This window comes from Diadema setosum, chromosome 5 (genome assembly GCF_964275005.1).
Source record: "Diadema setosum chromosome 5, eeDiaSeto1, whole genome shotgun sequence".
NCBI classification, from domain to species: Eukaryota; Metazoa; Echinodermata; class Echinoidea; order Diadematoida; family Diadematidae; genus Diadema; species Diadema setosum.
The window spans coordinates 35,051,056-35,072,411 of record NC_092689.1 but is presented as its reverse complement, the minus strand read 5'-3'; the positions used below and the strand labels follow the sequence as shown (position 1 = coordinate 35,072,411).

Sequence of the window (21,356 nt, the reverse complement as noted above, 5' to 3'; positions counted from 1 at the left end):
ATTTGGCCCATGTGTTTGGCACAGATGCACCACCCACTGCACACAAAGAGCCCGAACTTAAAAACACGGGGGTCACTGCCAAAAGCTTTGTTTGACCTTCACAGCCAGTACTTTGTGTGTGTGTGTGTGTGTGTGTGTGTGTGGAAAAATTGCCATTGTTGTATCCCCCCCCCTCTTTTCCTCATTTTTTTTCCCTGCCTAACCAGTGTGCATGTTACTGCTTTGCTTTAGAGGTCTCAGATCTTCTAAGTTACTAACTTACATTCATGGAACAATCAAAACAATGACATTGGAACCTCTTGTTGTGAGTATTCATGATGGTGTTATCTATGCATCCAAATACATGACATATCAGTGTATATTTCCAACCTTTTATCTGCTTTTGTGCAGAGCCAACATGAACTAACATATTTTCTTTAGAGAAATACTAGCACCAAGAGAGTGAAAAAGAGATCAATAGAAACAAGAACTGATAATAAGAAACCAAGCCAAAGATGTGCATGTCAGTGACTCGGGCTGGTGGCTTCTAATATTTTGATAAAAACTTCTACAACGTTAACTAGTACATTCATGCAGAGTGTAAGAATGTTATAAAATACTACTATGAAAAGGTGACATACGCTGTAAACCATTTTTCTCTTACATCTGACATTCACTTGAAGTTATTCATGCCCATTATGTATATTCCCAACAATTTTTTTTAATCTGCTTTTCATGATTTTACGATACCTTCTTTTGTGATTTTCTCCTCTCTTTTTCACCTTTATCTCTTGTCTCTCATAGGCCTACCCCCTTCTCCATTCTCTCCCCTCCCCTTCTTCTCCTCCATTCCCTGTTGTCTTCTGAGAATTTCAGCATTCAGTGTGCCCTCTCTCTCATGCTGTGCTTCTATTCTCCCCCTCCCCCCTCTCCCCAGCCAGTTAGAACAAGGCATTTGCTCAGTGGGGTACTTGCCTGCTGACCCAGGAAGTGCCCCTTTAATTTGTGTCCTCACTAAAACAACATTGAGGTCACCTCAGCCAGTCAGTCCTGTGGCTGGCACACCACTCTGGCAAATTTGTGCATTCTCTTCTCTCTCTCTCTCTCGTGGCAGAGAGGAGTAAAAAAAAAAAAGCTACAGTGTTCTTTGTAGTGCAAATTAGACTGTTGATTTGTATTTCGTTGCCTATTGGAAATCACTATCAATTGATTGCTTGAGAGTACCAGACTAATTTTGCTTCTTATGGTGATATGATTGTGTGGGATTGTGCCCAGTGACTTTGTTTTATTGTTTTAATCAGTTTCAAGTTTTAGGCAATAGTGGTACTTGCCTTTGTGTCAGTGCAACTTGCTGCCTTTTTTGAGAATCATTCTTTTTCGAACAAAATGGGGGAGGATGTAATGTATTGATAATTTGTTCCATGAATTATGTATGGGTCTTTCAAAGATGTATAAAGAAATTTGTATCAATACTGCATTTGTTATCACAACAACTTAGGCCTATGTCACAGCTCAGCTCAAATTACCTTCTGGTTTGATGATGCAAGACGTGAGGTGACATTTGTTCCTTTGAAAGCAGAGAAACATTTACCAGTTGGCAAGTTGAGGGTGTTGTAATTCATAACGCGGATATTCTTCTGAAAGTGAGTCAGCTTGTGTAGAAATTACTCAGCGACTTTTCATTTGGCGCCACAATTAGCTTATTTCTGAGCGAGATCCAATAGCAGTGTTTTACAAATGAGGATGGCTACCTGTGAATTGGTGTCCAAGCAGCACAGCAGCAGCAGAGGGTAAATACAGAAGTAGCAGAGGTCACTCCTTGTGCTGAGGGATGTAAGAAGCAAAGCATGAAAGGGACTAGTCATAAATATTGTCATGTGACATGGAGAAGGGCAATGATGCCGCAGACTTTGCGCACTGTTGATACATCTGTGGTTCTCAGCTGATGCTATACGACTCACCAGTGTTTAGTGAAGCCATGCTAGAAGTAGCCTTTGTACAATGATGGCAGGTTTTTTTTTTCTTTCTGAACCCCAGGAAGTGAGTACAGTTAATCAACATAGAATGCAGAAATCACTCTCCAACTCTCTTCCCCACCCCCACCCCACCCCCAAACTCTTTCCCGCCCCCACGAGCACACCACACAACACAGTTGTGGGAACCGGTTGCACAAGCAATGGCTTGAACCGAACTGGAGGGCTTGCAACCTGACACCAGCCATTCTTTGAAGACCAGCAATTGAAGGTGCAATATTGATTGCGCGGCGGGTATTAAGACGTAGTTTTGCGGTACACCATGTTTGCATTTGGCCTGTAGCAGGCAGTGCGCAGCCGAGTGTGTATCCTGGGATGGGCAGAAATAGAGCGCTGCTCCACACCACAGAGGGAGGACTGCTTGTGACAGAAGTGTGGCATGCGAAGGCAGCTGGTCGTATTATTTCACTTTTTTCTTCCCCCAGTCATTCTGCTTTTCAATCCAAGGGGCTTCTCGTCCCCTCAAGAGTCTCTATGCATATATGGGGATGCCAAGTCTACGAACTGGCCCAGTCTGACCCTATACGGCTGAGCAAGAACAAATGGAAAACTTTGAATGTGATGTCTCCTCCATTTGTAGACGCAGCACTTCTTTTGTGCAGGAAAAGTTGGGATCATACATTTATAAAAAAGAAGAAGAAGAAAAAAAAAAACGGTTTCTGTTCTGTACGTTTAAAGCCTCTGATTTGCAGAAAGAGAGAGGAGGAGGGAGGGGAAAAAAAATTCTGTCCTCAGAACAAACAACTTTGTGAATGCATACCCTATCCTGTATTGTTCCCCTTCATATATTTGTTTGAGTAGTTATGCACGGTATGTTCCACATGAAGTAGCAGATACAGTCGTAACAGCTTTTGGACAGGACACCTTGTCTTTGCACTCTGCACTGTGTGAGTTGCTAATCGTTGATGAGACATCCACCCACAACAGCCTTCTTGCGGTGCAGACGTCCCAACATGTGGGCTAGAATTGTGCCATGAGGCCCCCTCCGACAAAGCCAAATCAGATCCGACAAACATGGAGGTTGAAACTTCCGATTCTAAATAGTGTCTTAGACTGGAGTGACAGATAGCTTCCTCCTCCCCCCCCCCCCCCCCCCCGCCTTTTGCTCTCCAATCTTGGCAGGAAGAGGGTTGCTGTGCAGAGTAGCCCTTGGCTTCCGAAGTTCCCCGAATCAGCCACTTCAAAGGTAGTCGCCCTCCAAAGCCGAGCCCCCTGGTCTCCATGCAACTTCATTGTTGCCTGTTGATATATTGTAGCCTTAGCCATATAGCTCTACTACTGTGGTCTCCTACTTCATATCACATACACACACACACACACACACACACACACACACACACACACACACACATACACACCCACCTAAACAACTTTTACTACCGGTATTCTGAGTTGGCATTAGATTTTTGAGTGGTATGCATTAACATTGGCACCAACTTGTAATATGGGAATGTGATGTTGATGATGTGGTTGTTCTCTTCCTTGAACAGACAATATTTTAATCCTCATTTGTAGTATTTATTTTTTTTTCCAGCAAAATAAGTCATTGTGCACAAAGTAACCATTCTTATTTCTGCTTGTATACTAATATTGTATGCCATGCATTATACCTACAGAGAGACAATTTCCAGATTACATCATGCATGTTACTTTAATATTCTAGTTGATTAATTTTACAAACATCTCCAAACACATGTTTCTTAGATTCTGAAATCAACAGCAAATTATCTCTTATATGCTGTGGCTTGAGATACAATGTATGCTGTATAAATTATTTTTGCAGAATATGAAATGTGACATTCAGAATAGTTCATTTTGATTTTCAATGGCATGATACAATTTTTGCATGTTAAATTTCATGGAGGATGAAAAACACGGCTATGGTAAAGCTGCTTTATGACTTTGTCCCAGTAATAGACCCTCCTTGAGTTACTACATCATAGTGAATTAGGGTGGTCCACAAGGGGTTTCAGCATGACACTGCAACATGCTCAAATTCTTGTGCAACATCCTCAAATCTTGTCCAACATCCTCAGAAGCCAGCAACATGTTGTGCAACATCCTCAGAAGCCAGCAACATGTTGTGCAACATCCTCAAGAATTTGCAACAAGCTCAAAATAAAATGTATTCAAACATGTGAAAAAACATGTGCAAAACATAGGAAACATCAAACTACCTGGTAGTGGTACTTCTAGAAACATGACAAAGAACATTGAATGTAAGCAGCACAAAGAGAGATAAGCTGCGAAATATTGCTTACTTTGTACATGCTCGTGATGTGAGCTCCATGCACATACAATTATTGCAATATTCTCAGATTCTGAGCTTGCAACATGCTCAAATTTCAAGTTGTGGATCACCCTGATGAATTACTGCATTTGCATCAAAATTTCAAGAAACGATTTGTAATCAAGTAGAGGATAATGCAAAGCCCTTTTTTATTGCTCCTGAATTATTGTGCAAGCCAAAGGGTTGCTTCATTCAAAGCTACATTTGATAGCAGAATTCTGTACTCCTAGAAATGGTTGCTGTAGGCCAAAAAATTGGGAAATATGTGTAGTCACATACAATGCAATCATTTGTGGTTATGTGTGAATCTCTGTGTGGCTTCCTTTAATGAGCAAGTGATGTTCCGTTAGTACTATTACCAACATACAATAAAAAGCCATTTTCCCCCCATTTGCTATTGCCTGGCCTTATTGTTCAATCCTAGATAAGAGAGCACATGTTAAAAAAGATTTTGTCAATGTGCTCAGGGCATCACACAAAAAGAGCTGTTTCATGAGCGAGTCCAAAGTCACCGTGGAATGCCTGCATGTTTTCACGAATTGCCCCTATTTAAATTTTGCAGGTTGACTTGCTACTCTATTAAGATACAACTTGTGTTATTCTAGTAATCCTATGCCCGCGGGGGAAACTCCCCAATTAGATGCCTATTTGATGCACTCGCATCCACTGGAGGTGAGCACTGACACGTACATGAGTGTCATCCTCTCCAAAATCCAAAATAAACCAACTCGACAAGTCTCTTACGTTGTGCACAATTTGTATTAGGAGTTATGTCAATAAGTTCATGTGCAAACCCTACAATAACAGCCTCACCTACAACCCGTAATGTGTACTCGTTAGGTTTCTCATATGTTGTAAAGATTTAGCACATTCAACAATTTGTTGTATGCACCCCACCGTGCCCTCTTTTTACCAACTTTGGCACGTCTGCGTTAATAATCCAAGCGCCTGTAATGATTTATTGCTATAACACTGTTCCTCCTCCCAGCACTTACCCTTGGCCTCTAGCCAGAAGTGTCACGAGATCTCAACGAAATTGATTTACACCTCAAATTCTATCTTGTAATGGTGGCAGTTACTTTGGCAGTGGGGTTAGTGGTTGGGGGGGGGGGATGCAAAGATGGTGGTATTAGTGGGCTGAATAGTGGCAGACCCCCTGCACTTCATAAGCATTTTTTGTTTTTGATGAAGTAAAGCGCTGTGTATTTACCAGTTAGGGATGGCATTGGTTGCATGTGCCTAGTTGAAGAGCAATCTTTGTGCATACAAAGGAAAGCCTGCTGAATTATGCAGGGGAGAGGCCTGGGCCTCGGCCTTGGAATCAGTAACACAAAGTGACGCATAAAGTGCAACATTGACACTTGTATTGATGCTGTTTGAATTGTGCCCTGGCTCTTGGCCATATTCCTTTCTGAATCCAAAAATCTCTCCAGACTGTGGTGATTGCCAAACTGATGAACAAGACAAGGGGCCCCCCTAATCTCCATTTCAGGAGATTTGCAATTATTCCAAGTTAAAGGCATAATTTACCATTTGCAGATGAAACTAAAACTCAGCATCAGTGCTTTAAAATAGTTCTAAAATGTGAGTTAGGGATAGAAACAACCACTGTAAAAATTTGAATCCATATAATTGAAGTATTGTTAAATACACAAAATGTGAACAATAGTTATAATAAGAATGCTTCCAGACTAAACCATCTACAGTTATGGTTTATTGAGAAAAATACTGATATATCCTTATATTTTAGGATTTATTGCAAAGATTTTATATTTTAGGATGTTTTGTGATACAACAGATGTACACATATGCATCAAAGGTGATATCTTGAAAATTGTTTAAATCACTGTTCTCAAAGGTAAATTGGACCTTTAACTCTTGATTTAAAGGTCCTGTTTACCATTGGGAATGGTGATTTTAAAAATGTTCGAGTAATCACATTTGATGCATATGTGTAGGTCATTTGTATCACAAAACATCCCACCATGTAAAGATTTTGCAATAAAGCCTAAAGTAAAGGGAGATACTACTATTTTTCTCACTAAGCCATAACTGTAGACAGTTTAGTCTAGACACAATTTTATCAGAACTATTGTTCACATTTTTTTTTTTTACATTTAACAATACTTAAGGTTCTGTTTACCTATGGGAGCAGTGATTTAAAAAATGTTCAAGATATCACATTTGATGCATGTATGTGTACAGTAGGTCAGTTGTATCACAAAACATCCTACCATGTAAGAATTCTGCAATAGAACCTAAAATTTAAGGAGATATCACTATTTTTCTCAATAAACCATAACTGTAGACGGTTTAGTCTGGAAACATTTTTATTATAACCATTGTTCACATTTTGTGTATTTAACAATACTTAACATTGATTATACTAATTGTCCCCGCCGAACGAGTTCGAGCAGGGGACTATGAAACGGGCTCCGTACGTGTGTGTGTCCGTGTGTCTGTCTGTCTGTGCGTCCGTGTGTGATCAAAATGTTCAAAATGCTACTCCTTCGCCATTTCTAACCCGATTTTGATTCTGTTTGCTTTGTATGATAGCACTACATGGGAGCTTTGAAACTTCTTTACAGAATTTCAGTTGTGACCTTTGACCTTGACCTTTGACCTATATTGTACATTTTGCTTCAAAATGCTACTCCTTCGCCATTTCTAACCCGGTTTTGATTCCGTTTGCTTTATATGATGGCACTAGGTGAGGGCTTCAAAACTTCTACACAGAATTTTGACCTTTGACTTCTTTGACCTTTGACCTTGATTTTTGACCTATATTGTACATTGCCTACAAAATGCTACTCCTTCGCCATTTCTAACCCGATTTCGATTCCGTTTGCTTTATGTGATGGCACTAGGTGAGGGCTTCAAAACTTCTACACAGAATTTTGACCTTTGACTTCTTTGACCTTTGACCTTGATTTTTGACCTATATTGTACATTTTGCTACAAAATGCTACTCCTTCGCCATTTCTAACCCGATTTCAATTCCGTTTGCTTTAAGTGATGGCACTAGGTGAGGGCTTCAAAATTTGTACACAGAATTTTGACCTTTGACTTCTTTGACCTTTGACCTTGATTTTTGACCTGTATTGTACATTTTGCTACCAAATGCTACTCCTTCGCCATTTCTAACCCGATTTCGATTCCGTTTGCTCTGTGTGATGGCACTAGGTGAGGGCTTCAAAACTTCTACACAGAATTTTGACCTTTGACTTCTTTGACCTTTGACCTTGATTTTTGACCTATATTGTACATTGGCTACAAAATGCTACTCCTTCGCCATTTCTAACCCGATTTCGATTCCATTTGCTTTATGTGATGGCACTAGGTGAGGGCTTCAAAACTTCTACATAGAATTTTGACCTTTGACTTCTTTGACCTTTGACCTTGATCTTTTTACCTACATTGTACATTTTGCTACTAAATGCTACTTCCGGCGGGGACATATATTACATGTGCAGATCAATGCTCCGTCACTGACCAGGGACGCTAACCTGGAAGCATTAAACTGCACACCGTTTGAATATGAGACCGTTCTGAAGCAAATCATTTTCACACAACAATAGATATACAATGAACTCTTGAATGAATCCCATAAGGATTGGAACAATCATCTCCCAGCATTTCCACTGATTCCCACTGATCAGTTACTAGCCTTCCCCTTTAATGCTGGGTTTTTATTTCATCTGCAAATGGTAAATTATGCCTTTAACAATAATTATACTGATTAAATTTTTGACACTGGTTGTTTCTATCCCTCACTCACATTTTAGAAGTATTTTTAAGCACTAAAGCTGGGTTTTTGTGTCGTCTGCAAATGGTAAATTATGCCTTTAAGTTCCAGCAGCAATAACTAAATTATGTGTTCAGTGCTTATTGGCTGTTGCCTAACTGTTGCCTTGTTAACTAAAAATCACTCTTAGATGTTGTTTGTGTTGAATTTGTATTTTGTTGAATGGATCCTTGTGTGCTTAGTTCATTTCAAAGCTGCAAATCTTGTTGAGAAAACATTTATCATGTTGATGCTGTACAATTTATTTCATTTCACTTGGACATAATTTGAATGTAAAGAATGAGGTGAAATCAAGCAATCAACAAAATTAGATGAGTCAACAAAAATCTTTAAGATACATAAATGCCCAATGGATTGTTTCAAGCTTTACATGTTCTCGAGGAGAGTCATGAATATTGCACACTAATAAAAATGTGTTATACAAAATTCAGTTGTAATACCAAAAGAACTGTGACAACTCAAAAGTTTCAAAATTTATCATTCACTATTACAGAAAATGTTGATACAATTGATATACTACCGGTACTCTATTATGTTAATTTTTTCTGTAGAGTTTTTTTTTTTTCTTCTGTGTTCAAACCCATGGCTTCAAAAAAGTTCAAACTCCTGTAACTTAACTTCATTTTTTGTCCAATGACAAAGAAATCTGTACTGTTATTTTTCTTTGATTTTATTCTGTTATTGTTATCTTGAATATAGAATATGAGAGAGAAATTAACTTTTCACAAAAAGCAGTGCTGGCACAAGCATTATGTCAGAATTAAATCACATTTGGTGTAATGTAAGACAATTAATATATATGCTGGTTGGAGTCTGGCATAGATCTGCAAAAAGTTTGATTGTTATAAACAAGGATTGGTTTACATAATTCAAATTTTTGTTGTTACTCTAGATGAATATTCAGGGGATTGAAAAAATAATAAAAACAGGTCTGATATTGTTATACCAGAGTCATGGTCAAGGTTAAATCTTAATACAAAACAGATGAAGTGATATAAGAAATTCTTCATAATGTAAAATGGTTGATAAGCCCCTGCTTCAATAAAGCAGGATATACAAAGTGTACAGTACTGTAGCTTCAGAGTGCTAGTTGATAAATGCAAGGATTGACACTTGGGTAACATATTGTACATTCTTCCTCACCAGCAGAAAACTGATCTTGTTGAGTTCAGTGCTGCAGGGGAAAATCCCGAGTATCGGGAATCCCCTTCAAGGGGGTTTCCCTATAAGACTTGGCTCCCGGAAGATTGTTAAGGTACCTTTTCCTGTCTTACTATTTTTTGCCCAGTCATTGTGAGGATGGGGACACTTGGAATACAGGCAGATTTGAAAAATGGGAAGATTACAATAGTGTATGTGTGGTGGTATTCCAGCACATTTTCTTTGCTGCTTTGCTGCAAGTTTATTTGTTAAATAAATATGTTTACTTGTATTGAAGTAAGCTAATGCCACTCACTGGGGGACTTAATGATGTATACCATCCTGCATTCAATCATTGATAACGTAGAAAATGTTTTATTGAAAAAGAGTTTCCCCCACCCACCCCCCCCCCCCTTCCAAAGCATTGAACTGGCAAGGTGTATACAAGGGTCAAACTACACAGAGATGTGGCAGATATCAGTTTGTCTGAAGAATGATTACTTTGCTCTTGTGTGATATTTTGGAATATTCTATTAAAATACACTAACACTTCATCCTAATTTGTGCAGGAAGGTGCTTGCTTAGCAAATTGGAAAGTAATTCCAAATATTCAGTAAAGTGATGCATCAAGTTTTGTTTCTGACTAATTTAAGAGCATGTTATGATGACAGACTGTGAAAATGATATTCATTTTGAGGAGGATTTAAAAAATAATGGCTGATCCATCATATTTTTTTTTAATCAACTTAAAGAGCTTCAGGAAAATACCAATTGTCTTCTAAAGAAGACTGAAGTACCCACATGTATCATTGATATGACCTAGAAGAAACTGACCACACACTTCGTCTTATCAGAGCAAAAATTTATTTCATGAATCAAAAAAAAAAAAAATGTGACTGAAATCATTTTACATGAATAATCTAATAATTTTAGTCACATTTTATTTCACCATCTAGGCCCTCTGCTTTCATATGAAAATATTCTTCTACAGTTTATAGTCACAGTATGTTGTAAATAATGTGAGGTATTTCTGTATAGAGCTCAATGATTGTTGCTACTGATGGTGAACTTCAGAATGTTATAGTCTGGAAGTCTCCTGTAGTACGCTTTACCTGTGTCCTGTGGTTCATTACTTGACAGCGCAACCTTCCTCCACAATGAGACACCATAACATTTAATATCCGTCGCAATTTCTGAACGGAAGGGAGAATTAGGGGGGACATTTGCTGGGCACGAATGGTCCGATTCCAAGATTCTGTCAGCCATTCCGCGGAGATTGCACCCGATTAGTCTGCAAGATAGAGGCTGCCCCTCAGACGGACTATTAGCACCTCATGCAACTGCTACTTCCCCCATTTTTTTTTTTCTCTCTCAAATGCTCACTATAGATGTTCTATGTGCATAGAGTTAACCTGCTTTACCTCCACTTGGCTGGCTATTTGAAGGAGCTGATCAACAGTGTTTGACATGGGGCCATACGAGAGGCCACATCATTGGACTCATTCACGGAAGATATGGCTGCTATGCCTACCTAACCTCTGGCTCTGCCGATATACACATAAAATGCTTCTTGTTCTTTTTACTTTATATGAAATATTTATCAGATAAAAGGGGGGGGGGTAGGAGAGTAAAGATACATTCTTCATATTTCCCTTGTTGATGTGTAGCAGCTGCCCTTGACTGTGATCTTGTCCTGACTTCCCAATGAGCTGTCAGATCACAGGCTGTGACCTTGTTACTGAATCTGTGTCCAAATAAATCATTGCAAGGGGGGGATCCTTCGAAATGTAAGCCATGGGGAGAAACCCAGGATTACCAAGTAAGGCTTTTCTCAGAAGTAGTATAGGCCTATAAAGCAGTCAGTTTGCATTTCTTGAATGTATCTTGGATGTAGGCCTACTGTACATTATTCAAAGATAATACACAAATGTAGTGATGCTTGGAGATGTTTTAAGATTTATCTGTATTATTGAAAGAAACACAAATCAACACAACAAAAAATCAAGACACTAACAAATATGTTGTTTTTTTTTCCCTTTTTGTTTGTATAGCTGGGATTATTTTCTTTCTACATTACCACTCTAGAATTTACTTTAAAAAAGAAGAAGAGAATAGCATATTGTTATACAAAATGAAGGTTATCTGGCTGGTCAAATGTTTCTTAAATTTGCCACTTGCCCAACAGCAGTTCTCCGTTGCCCCAACCAAGCCTTAATGTGGGTTTGTAGAGTGCGCCTCGGTAATTTGCAAATGAAACGAACGTCTCTTCCTCTTTGAGATTCATGGTTTCAAGGCAGAGTCGGAGTGAATGGCACCTTAAATTGAATGAGAACACCGAGCCCTGTGAGATAATATCTCATTAGCGGTGTTGACGTTTACTCCAAGGCTATCGCTTGGCTCCAGGGCGCTGTTGCACGTGGAAGAGAAAGCCAACCTGATTCCATTCCAAAACATTCAATTTCATCAGAGCTCCAGAAGGTATTCCGGCCATGTTTTCCCCTCCACCCCCCCCCCCCCTTTCCCCCTATCATTTACATGATTGATCCAGCAATAGAACCTGATTAAATCCTCTTTTGAATGCATCTTTGAACTCCCAAGTAGGCAGCATGCCTCCCGTTGAAATAGAACGAGCCTGGCAGTTCTTCCGCGCTTTGCAGCTTGCACGAAGCTACTCCTGCAGCATGAATTGCAAAGTTGGCAGGGCCCTGTGAACATCCTATACAAATTGCAGCGCAATACACAGTGTCGACAAAGGGACTGTAAATAAGAGATAGCTATTGTGTAGGCAGGCAGATAGATCTACATTGTAGGTATAAGGCAGGTAGGTAGCTGAAGAGGGGAGGGGGAAGAATATAAAATATCTTTAAGTGCTCTATTTTCTCTGACTTGTAAGACCACAATGAGATCAATTAGAGTTGAAAGGAGGTTGGGGGGGGGGGGGAAGATCCACCTATTCCATCACTGGAAAGCATCATAGCTGTGACGATGATCTCATATCAGGCGATAATATTCAATCAATAACATATGGGCGTGACCGTTCAATCTATGTGGCATGCCGCCTTTAAGCTCTGTCACATTAGTGAGATACTGAACTGTATGTATGCCAGTATTGTATATGTCTGCCAAAGTATTACCCAAGCAGACAAACACATATTCTAGAAAATCCGTTTTGGAATATACATGTAGATGTTGATAGGAGATTAGGCATTTCAACACAATAAATCATTTCAGAAGCCTATTGCACAATGCTTCATTAACACAAAAACACTTGTAACACTTGTAACTTTCTTACACAGCATTATACTTTTAAAGGAAAAGTTCACCTTATACATGTGAATTGATAGAATGCAGCAAATATTAATAGAACACATCTGTAAAAGTTTGAGGAAAAACTAGGATGCTAGTGCTGTTTTGCACCTCGAATGATTTTCAAACATGCATGAACTCACCCTATATATTTCACAACCTAAACTTAGCTTGCATATTAGTCTCCAAAGTCCAGTAGAAGACACTTTGTAATATACTCTTATACACTATAGAATGACTTTGAGTGCTTGAATTGAAGCTGTCGGGGCCTCACTGTACTGTACGAGCTGAAATTTTCGTGGTGGTTTTATTTTCGCGAATTTCGCAAATCGCCTTTGAATCGCGAAAATAACAACACGCGCAAATAACTAAGTTCAGTTAGACCCTCGCAACCGCGAAATTATTAACACGCAAAAATGTCCTCCAAGTAGCAATTTGCAAAAATATCTGTACGCGAAAATTTCAGCTTATACAGTATTCAAGCAGTCAGTTGTTCGGTCCCTACATAGTTGGTCATGGTATGATACATACTGGTACACGTTCACACACACACACACAGACACACACAGACAGAGTCAGCGCTGTAAAGTTGTTCTGAAATGTGTAGAAAATGCAGGAGAAATCGTCAAAATTAATGGTAATTATTCAACTTGAACCTGACTTTAGAGACTCAGATGCAAATAGTTTTAGCTGTGAAATGTTTAGGGTTGGGTTAGCAATATGCATGTTTAAAAATCACTATAAGAGGCAATGTAAAGCTATGCGAGTGCCTTGTGCTGTGCAGCGGCTTCAGATAAAAAATTGTAAGATATCAAATAGGAAGGACCTCCCGCAGTACTTTTCTCTGAAAATCCATAGGGGAAAGTATTTTCTTTTTTTTTTACTAGGCCTTATTTAGATTCTATTGTTTATGCAAACAAAGGGAAACTGACCAGAACGTTATATACTGTATACGCTATATATTTCGCGTGGGTTTTATTTTCGCGAATTTCGTGAGTCGGGAGCTATTCGCGAAATTAACAACACGCGAAACTGTTACCTTCCAAAATGAATCCCTTGCCTTGATGATACGAACATTTCAGTACTAGTAACAATGTCACGGCTTACCGAACAGACCATACTGGCTAAGCTTGTTTACGTAAACATAGCACGTCCACGTCTAACTACTAACTAGTATACACAGCCCAGTCGCTGTAAGTAGCATTCGCACAGCACAGCGTATTAACAGCGTCTTGGGTGGTCGGGCTAGTCCACGTCTATTTACAAATACTGTAGAGCCAATCCATTATCGCAACCCCTCGTACCACTTGTCAGAAATCTAGCGCGTTACCCACTTCAAAAATGTTGAATTCTAACTTACTAGTTCGCAGAGTTTGGTAAGTTTTTTTTCATGCAGTGTATAACTAGTATCATTCTTATTTGCTAGTAAGTTGAAAATTCACACTTTCTTTGCCTCTTCATATTTTCTCTGGTCCCCCATCGCGAATTTAACCACTCGCGAAAATGTGTGACAGCGCAATTTGCGAAAATACCCGAAAATTATAGCGTATACAGTAGCATTTAAGTAAAAAATGAGCTAAGAAAATGGGATTTCCCCTTTTTTTTTGCTCATTTTTCATTTACATTATTAAGATTCTGACACAAATGTAAAAGTTAATGCAGTTGTTTGATACAGTAGGTGCAGAAATGCTGCGCGTCAAGAATAAGCCAGCTCACAGTTTGCAATTGTCTGCAATGACCCCTGACTTTTTAGAATGAAGTATCTTTTTTTTTGAACAAAATTTGAAGAGAAGTTAAAAACAGCCAAGCAGAGAGTAGTAGTTTACATGGTGTACAAGCGTGTTTACTCATTCACAAGATCATTAAGTACTTAAACGGTTGATGGATGTACTGAACAGTATTTACAAATGTACTGATTGTAAAGATGTGCAGATACATATGTATGTGTGTAGCAGGGGCCTTCATCCCCGCCTGTGAGTTGCCTTTCTATGACTTCCAGTTTTCTGGAAAGCGCATAAAAGCACATGACCCCAATGTGATAGTGGGTGAATCTAGTCTACACTTCACAGCCCCGCCTGTCATGTTGAGATGTTCGGAGGGTAAATTGACAATTCTGCAATGAGCACTCTGTCATTTTCTCTCAAGCTTTACTGAAGACTGGCTAATCGTAATTATCATGGTATGTTTGCCTGTATCTGAAAGTCTATAATCATGCCAAGTACATGCAAAACATTAGCCGGCTTCAATGCAAAAGAAAAGAAAAATGATGAGACTCGCCTGTGTCCAGAGACTGTGGTCTGTGATGAAATGAATTCCAAAACATTCACGTCAGAGGTTTACCACCTGTGTAATACCCATGATTTTTTTTTTCTTGTGTCTACATACATCCTGGTGTATGATGGGACATCAAATACTTCCATTAAAAGGAATGTAGTGTATGCACACATACAGTAGTGAGCCTAAGATGACTTGATATTGCAACAGAGCCTTTCTCCATCAACTAATTCCTAGTATGGTAGCCTATAGGTTAAGTAGACAGGGGAAACAAATGGGGTAGAATGCGATCTAGAGGAAATGAAATCAAGGAAATCTATTCAGTACATCTTTTGATATATGATCATTCAGTGGCAAGTTATTGTATCTACTCAATAATGGCAAGATGAAGGTTAGTCAAAATGATAGGTCAACTTCTTTGAATAGACTTTTCAAAATCTGTTTCGAGTTGCTTTCTTTACATTGTAGTCAAAGTTACCCACTCCAGTGAAAGGGAAGCAAGATGGCTTTATTATGAATTTCTGTGTGTGCAAAGAAAATTGAGAGCTCATGAAATATTTATTTTCAGCTACCATCAAAGGTGCATGTGACCAAGATTCAGTTGCAAACTGTTCTTGGTTTCCATTGAAACTGATGGCATACTATATCAGGATAAGTAAAGAGATTTTGATGTTTTAATAGCTGACATTTGCCAAGTAGTTACAGTTCATGTTTCATGTGCCAAGGATGTAGAATCCTTTATTACAGTGCATGCTGGTAATGCTGTTTAATGCGATATCATCCCTTTGATGTCTGAGCTGTATTGTGATTACGATGTATTTACCTGTGTTCATTCAAAGTTTCTGATACATGTGTGAGCACAAGACCTCAGACCTCTGGCAAATGCCAGTTCTTTTCACTTCTTCTCACTGATGGTAGAAAGAGATTTTAAAAAGAAAAAAGGAAATGAAGATTCTCAAGGCGGGATTTGACCAGTGACTGCAACATTCAGATATTTGTATTTCAGGAAAGGGGGCTGTAACAACAGTGTCCAAATTGTCAGCTCTCAGACGACGTGTTCTGTACATAGCTTTTCTCTAATCAGCAACAGTAATATCCTGAATTATGTCGAAGAGCAAAAAGCTGAAACTCGTAAAGAATAATGCATTAGACACCAGATGTAAAAAAAACTACCAACATGAATATGAGTACGTGAAAGCATGAAATATAGGATTATGTAGCTTACTATTTGTTTGTGTGTGTCTTTGTGTGTATCTGTGTCTGTGTGATATTTTTTTGAATTACTGTATACATATATGCCATATATGTTTAACAGACCTGTGTAATTTTTTGTGTATCCGGGACTTCCCAATAATTTCATGGGTGGTTAAATTCGCAACCTTGGTGTACAGTACTTAACAAAGAAATGTATGTGTGCATGCCACGTACATGCAGGGATCAGAGTTGACACTTTTTGTGTGTTTCTACATTCATGAATAGCAACTGACTCGTGAAATTCCTGAAAATAAAAACATTGCAAAATATGTGGCGTATACAGTCCAGTGTGTGCACACAAAAATGGTGAAACAGTAGCTTCATCCTGGCTATTCCCAGGACATATACACTGGAGTTAAACAAGAGAGAAAGAGAGAAAAGAATCATGTCTATCATGTAAATTGAGCTTTGCTTTTGGGTATTTTACCCCCATAATGTCAAGGTTTTATCACAACTGAGAGTATATAATATGCCATTATGGTCAAAACTATTGGCACAGAGAGGTGCACTGATACTTCGTAATTACTGTCTGTGTTGTGGGGGCGTGTGAGGCGAGAGGAAAAGGAATGGCGGGGATGTTGTTGAGTGCGGAAGTGTCCCGAGGCCTCTGAAAAGAGACTACATTTGTGTCTGAAGAGTGGCAAGGGGATAGCATGATGGATGTAGGCCAAAATGATGTGGGAGTGATTATGCGAAGCAGGAGAGGAAAGGACAAGAAACGATAAAAGGTTTCTCCGAGAGCCATCCTTTCTGCTTCTCCCCTTTTTTCTTCCCCTCTTCTTTGGGTTTTGGGGATTATTCAAGAAATTGAATTTCCATTTTGGAGCAGGTATAATCGGCGCGCGAGTGCTATTGATCAGCACAATTCCCGTGTACTTGAAATCTGCCTGTGACTCTGGAGACAGCGTGAATATCCATGCCAATCTAATTGCCGGTGATAATCCTCATAGAATCTCCATGTCGTAAAGTGTCCCCGAGGCGCAGTATGTTGAGATGAATATCCAGAATCATTCAAAGGGATGGCTTTATGTGAAATTCATGGCAAGCTGCTTCTGGGCTGTGAAATATGAAAATTGCATTACCCTTGGCTTCTCAAATCATCTTGTTTTTTATGCACCTTTTACACTTGCTGTAGTAATTTGATACTTTTGACCTTGAGTGATGAATCATTCATTTATCATTTTTCTCTGCAGAGTGCTCTCACTTTAGATGCCTTGATGTGATGACCTTGTCAATGTTGAAAGTAAAGAAACATGATATTATACAGAAACAGATTGAAGATATTTATAAACAAGCTTTTCCTGATGTCCTTTAGACCTTAGTTTTTGATGAGTGCATTGGCAATACAATATTATTTGTGATGGGGACATTACAGACAAAAATTCATCTCCTGGAGTAAACTTCTTGAATGTCATTTTGAAAAGCAGAGCAACAGATCCGTGGAAACTTGATAAAAGCAGACAGTCACAAGGAAAATCATGGCAGTTACAGTGCTAGCATAAGGGGGGTATATACCTCAGTTTAGTGTTTATTGTCGTGTGACTGTGCATTGAGTAGACATCTATGCTGTACAGAAAACAAAGCCAGTGATTTGTTTTGATCACATCTAGTGATGTGTAAAAGGGATCATTCACAGATGTCTTGAGAAATGTGCCTGAGATAATGAATGTTGATACACAAATGTTCAGTGTGGGTGGAGCTGTGACATTTTGTGCTTTGTGAGGGGGAAAATAGTTACATTCCATGCACAATCCCCAAGATCAATAGCATGCAAACAACAGCGCAATATGTCCACACAAATGCGAGCTATTTTTACTCGCCCCTAGAATGTTATGTTCAATAACTTTACACTTATTCAAATGGATGTAGGTAACTTTTGGACTACTGTAAAAGTGGATATTTTCGCGCGACTAATTTTTCACGCTAGGCCGGGTCAGAAGAGTTTCGCGTGTTTTTAATTCCGCGGAATCGAGACATCACGCACAGGAACGTATGGCAAGCAAAAATATTCGCGTGTTTTTATTTTCGCGCTAGTTTCTGGTTGCGCGAAATGCGCGAAAATTTCAACACCGCGAAAATTTCCACTTTTACAGTATGTGCCCAACTTTATTGAAATTTTCAATGACCTCTCCATCTTTTCCTTGAATTATACTTGTGTTCATTCTCCTTTATGTCATCACTAGATGTGATTGTACTATTTATTTTCCTGCATTTTTTTTTCTCTTTCGCTTTCCAGGATGAGCGACCCATTGCAGAGCCTATATTAGTTTGTAGGACGTGCCATGGCACTACTGACTGTAACAGGGAAGGCAAGCCAGAGGAACTCATCTCTTGTGCAGAGTGTGGAAACAGTGGTAAGAGAACACTTCAGACTTTGGTGGTGGGGGGGGGGGGGGGAGAGGAGGGGTAAGGCAACGCTTAGCAATGGCGCTGGTCTGACGGTTCCAGTAAAAATCACTTCGGGCCAGTAACTTTTCAGGAATTACCAAATTTACTGGGTGTGTAACATGCATGACTGGTGAAAAAAAAAGAAAAGAAAAACATGGTCATAGCTAGCCCCCCCCCCCCCCCCCCCAAAAAAAAAAAAAAAGAGAGAGAGAGAGAGAGAGAGGGAGGGAGGGAGAAAAAAAAAAGAGAACAAGACCAAGAGATTGTATGTTCAGATCAGGGGGGAAAAATGGAAAAACTGGGTATCTACTGGTCCAACAGGAACAGGTCGGATGAGTAAAAAAAAAAAAAAAAAATGGGTTGCTGTGCAGCCTTGGGTAAGGGGAGAGATTGAGGGGGGAGGGGACGGAGTAAGGAAAATACTATAAATTGCATAAGTTGCATAAAAAGGTGCAATCAAACATATGTTATAATATCAAACATAAAAAGTCAGGTATCAGCCAACCAGCATTGGAGTATTCATAGACATGTTTGATTTTCTTACTTGTATGCTTGACTTCACCTTTTCTGTAGCAACGGGCTTGTGATGTCTTTGAAATGACTTTGTTTTGAAATGATTAAAATAGCATCGATAATAGATATTGAGTATGATGATAATGATGAAGGGAAGACTGATAGAACCTATTAAAGCCAGAAGTGAGAAGCATCTCAAAAATGACAAAAAAGAAAAATGCTCACATGACAGCAAAGAATACATTGAGAATCATATCAAAATTTGATTGAAGTTTAACTGAAGTTTCAATGCAATTTTGGAGGGATAGAACAATTTTTTTCTCCTTTGTTGTTGTTGTTGTTGTTGTTGAAATTGATGAAAATTCATTGTGTTTTAGAGTAATTGAAATGTGAAAATATCATGTCTGCCAGTCTCTTATTTGGCCAGAACTATTCAGCAGGCCCATGTTGATCTCACCTGAGTTGGTATTAATCAGGAGTCACTACAACTCTCATGTAATGGCTTTCTTCTTGTTTATCTCCACACCTTATACATCTTGAGGTCTAGAATGGTAACGGCAGTTGATATTATGATTTATGAGGCAGTCACTTTGGCAATTAATGTTGACTCGAGACCACATAGTCCTTAAACATGATCCTTTAAGTATTGAATTTTATGAAGTGCTCTGTTGGAGTGAGGTGTAGTTACTGTAGAGACATTTACATGGCAAGAAATAAACAAAAAGAACAGTTTGAGAAAAAAGTACAGAAGTTCACTGATGAAAGTACCAGTATGCCAGAATTTCATGTATATTTGTAAGCAATTCTGTGTGTTTGTAGTCCTTTGAAATAATGAACTGTGGGGAAAGATAAATAATGTTTGTTCAAACCCCCTCTATGAAAGGATTGACAAAAAAAAAAAAAACTTGTAACTTAATGTAAGAGTAATAACAGAATTATTTGTTCCATGCACATTCATTGAATTCCATGACCCAAAACATAGTTGTGGCAACACCGTATTAAAGTTTGGATTAACTTCCTCATTCTGTCCTTTTTCACAACAATAATTGGAATGTCATGTGACCAAGAGATTGTGATCGAAGGTTGGAAATGAATTCAGTTCAAAGGGATTCAAGGACATGTTATTCCAAATAACCATTGAAACATGCAACTGCACTTCTCCCTCAGTCAACAGGAGTATAATGGTACAAACCACAGTAGAAAAAAAATTAAGAGAACAGTGGAACTACAGCAGCTCCATGTTCTCCACACTTGCCGCTTGTTTTGTGTGTGTTGGAGGAAATATCACGTCTTTGCATGTATGTGTTTGATGAGAACAAATTTCTTCTGTTCCAAAAGCAAATCATGCAGATGTGCGAATGTCTGTGTTAAATAATACTTCCACAATTACGCTCAGGTTTAACTACATGTACATACGTAAAGACAAAATGCACGAGACAACACTTCCATTGCAGATTGCTTTATAAGAGTAATGCACAACTGTAATGGGGGAAAAAAAAATCAAAATGACAACACAGAAATAAATCTTAACCAAATCATTTGTCATACTTTTGAAATACTGTACTCCAGAAATATCTCCAGTGATAATGGCCATATATGCTTACTAAAAAAAATATATAAAAAAGAATAAAAAATAAAAATGAAGTATCACATGTAGAAAATGAAATATTATTAGATTAAGGAGTTTGGCAATATTCTTTGGATGAAAAATAACTAAGTTCGCATAATACCTGTGTTAGAAAACAGAGGTCACCCCATGTAAATGTATACTGCATTAGAACCAAACTATTTTAAAACATTGTATAGTCTAGAGCACTTCACCTCGTTTCACCCCATGATTTCTTAGCCACCTGTACAGGTGGCTAAACAGGTACAAAACAAAAAAGCATTTGATGTAATTCTGTATGGAGATTATGAGATCTTATATAAAGAGATGTTCAAGCAAGTGTAATAAGTGGTGTCAAAATCTTCTTGTTTTGCCATTACACAGCTCCTCTTGGTCCCACTTCTCAGTCCCACACTCATCATTTCCGTGTAAGCGTGTTTAGTATGTACTGACGTCTCTATTGCTCATTGCTCACTGAAGCAAGCAGTTGGCAGCCAGTTGGGCATGTGATACATTCCCCCTTGGGGGCCCATGCCAAGGTGCGCACTTCAGACTGGAGCAAGCTTCTAAAAGATGAGCGTCCACTGTAGCGCAACACATGCATGTACCCTGTCGGGACGTACTCACAATGAAAAAGTGGAAATGTACCTTTGCAGCTGTGCAGAGCATGCAGCTCTTTTTATCTTCAGCTGCAGTTGTTGTTGTTGTTCTCCCTCCTGCCTGGCCACATGGCTTGTGGTTGTGAATGTGGTGCTGATCTCGATAGAA

The 21,356-nt window shown here is 38.9% G+C and overlaps 1 protein-coding gene across 1 annotated transcript in view; it reads left to right on the top strand.

Moving 5' to 3' along the window:
• LOC140228691 (uncharacterized) overlaps positions 1-21,356 on the top strand; it is a 147,620-nt gene that overhangs the window by 36,169 nt on the left and 90,095 nt on the right. Inside the window, exon 3 of the mRNA XM_072308958.1 lies at positions 18,318-18,435. Within this exon, the coding sequence (XP_072165059.1) occupies positions 18,318-18,435 (118 nt within the window). The remainder of the gene's footprint in view (positions 1-18,317; positions 18,436-21,356) is intronic.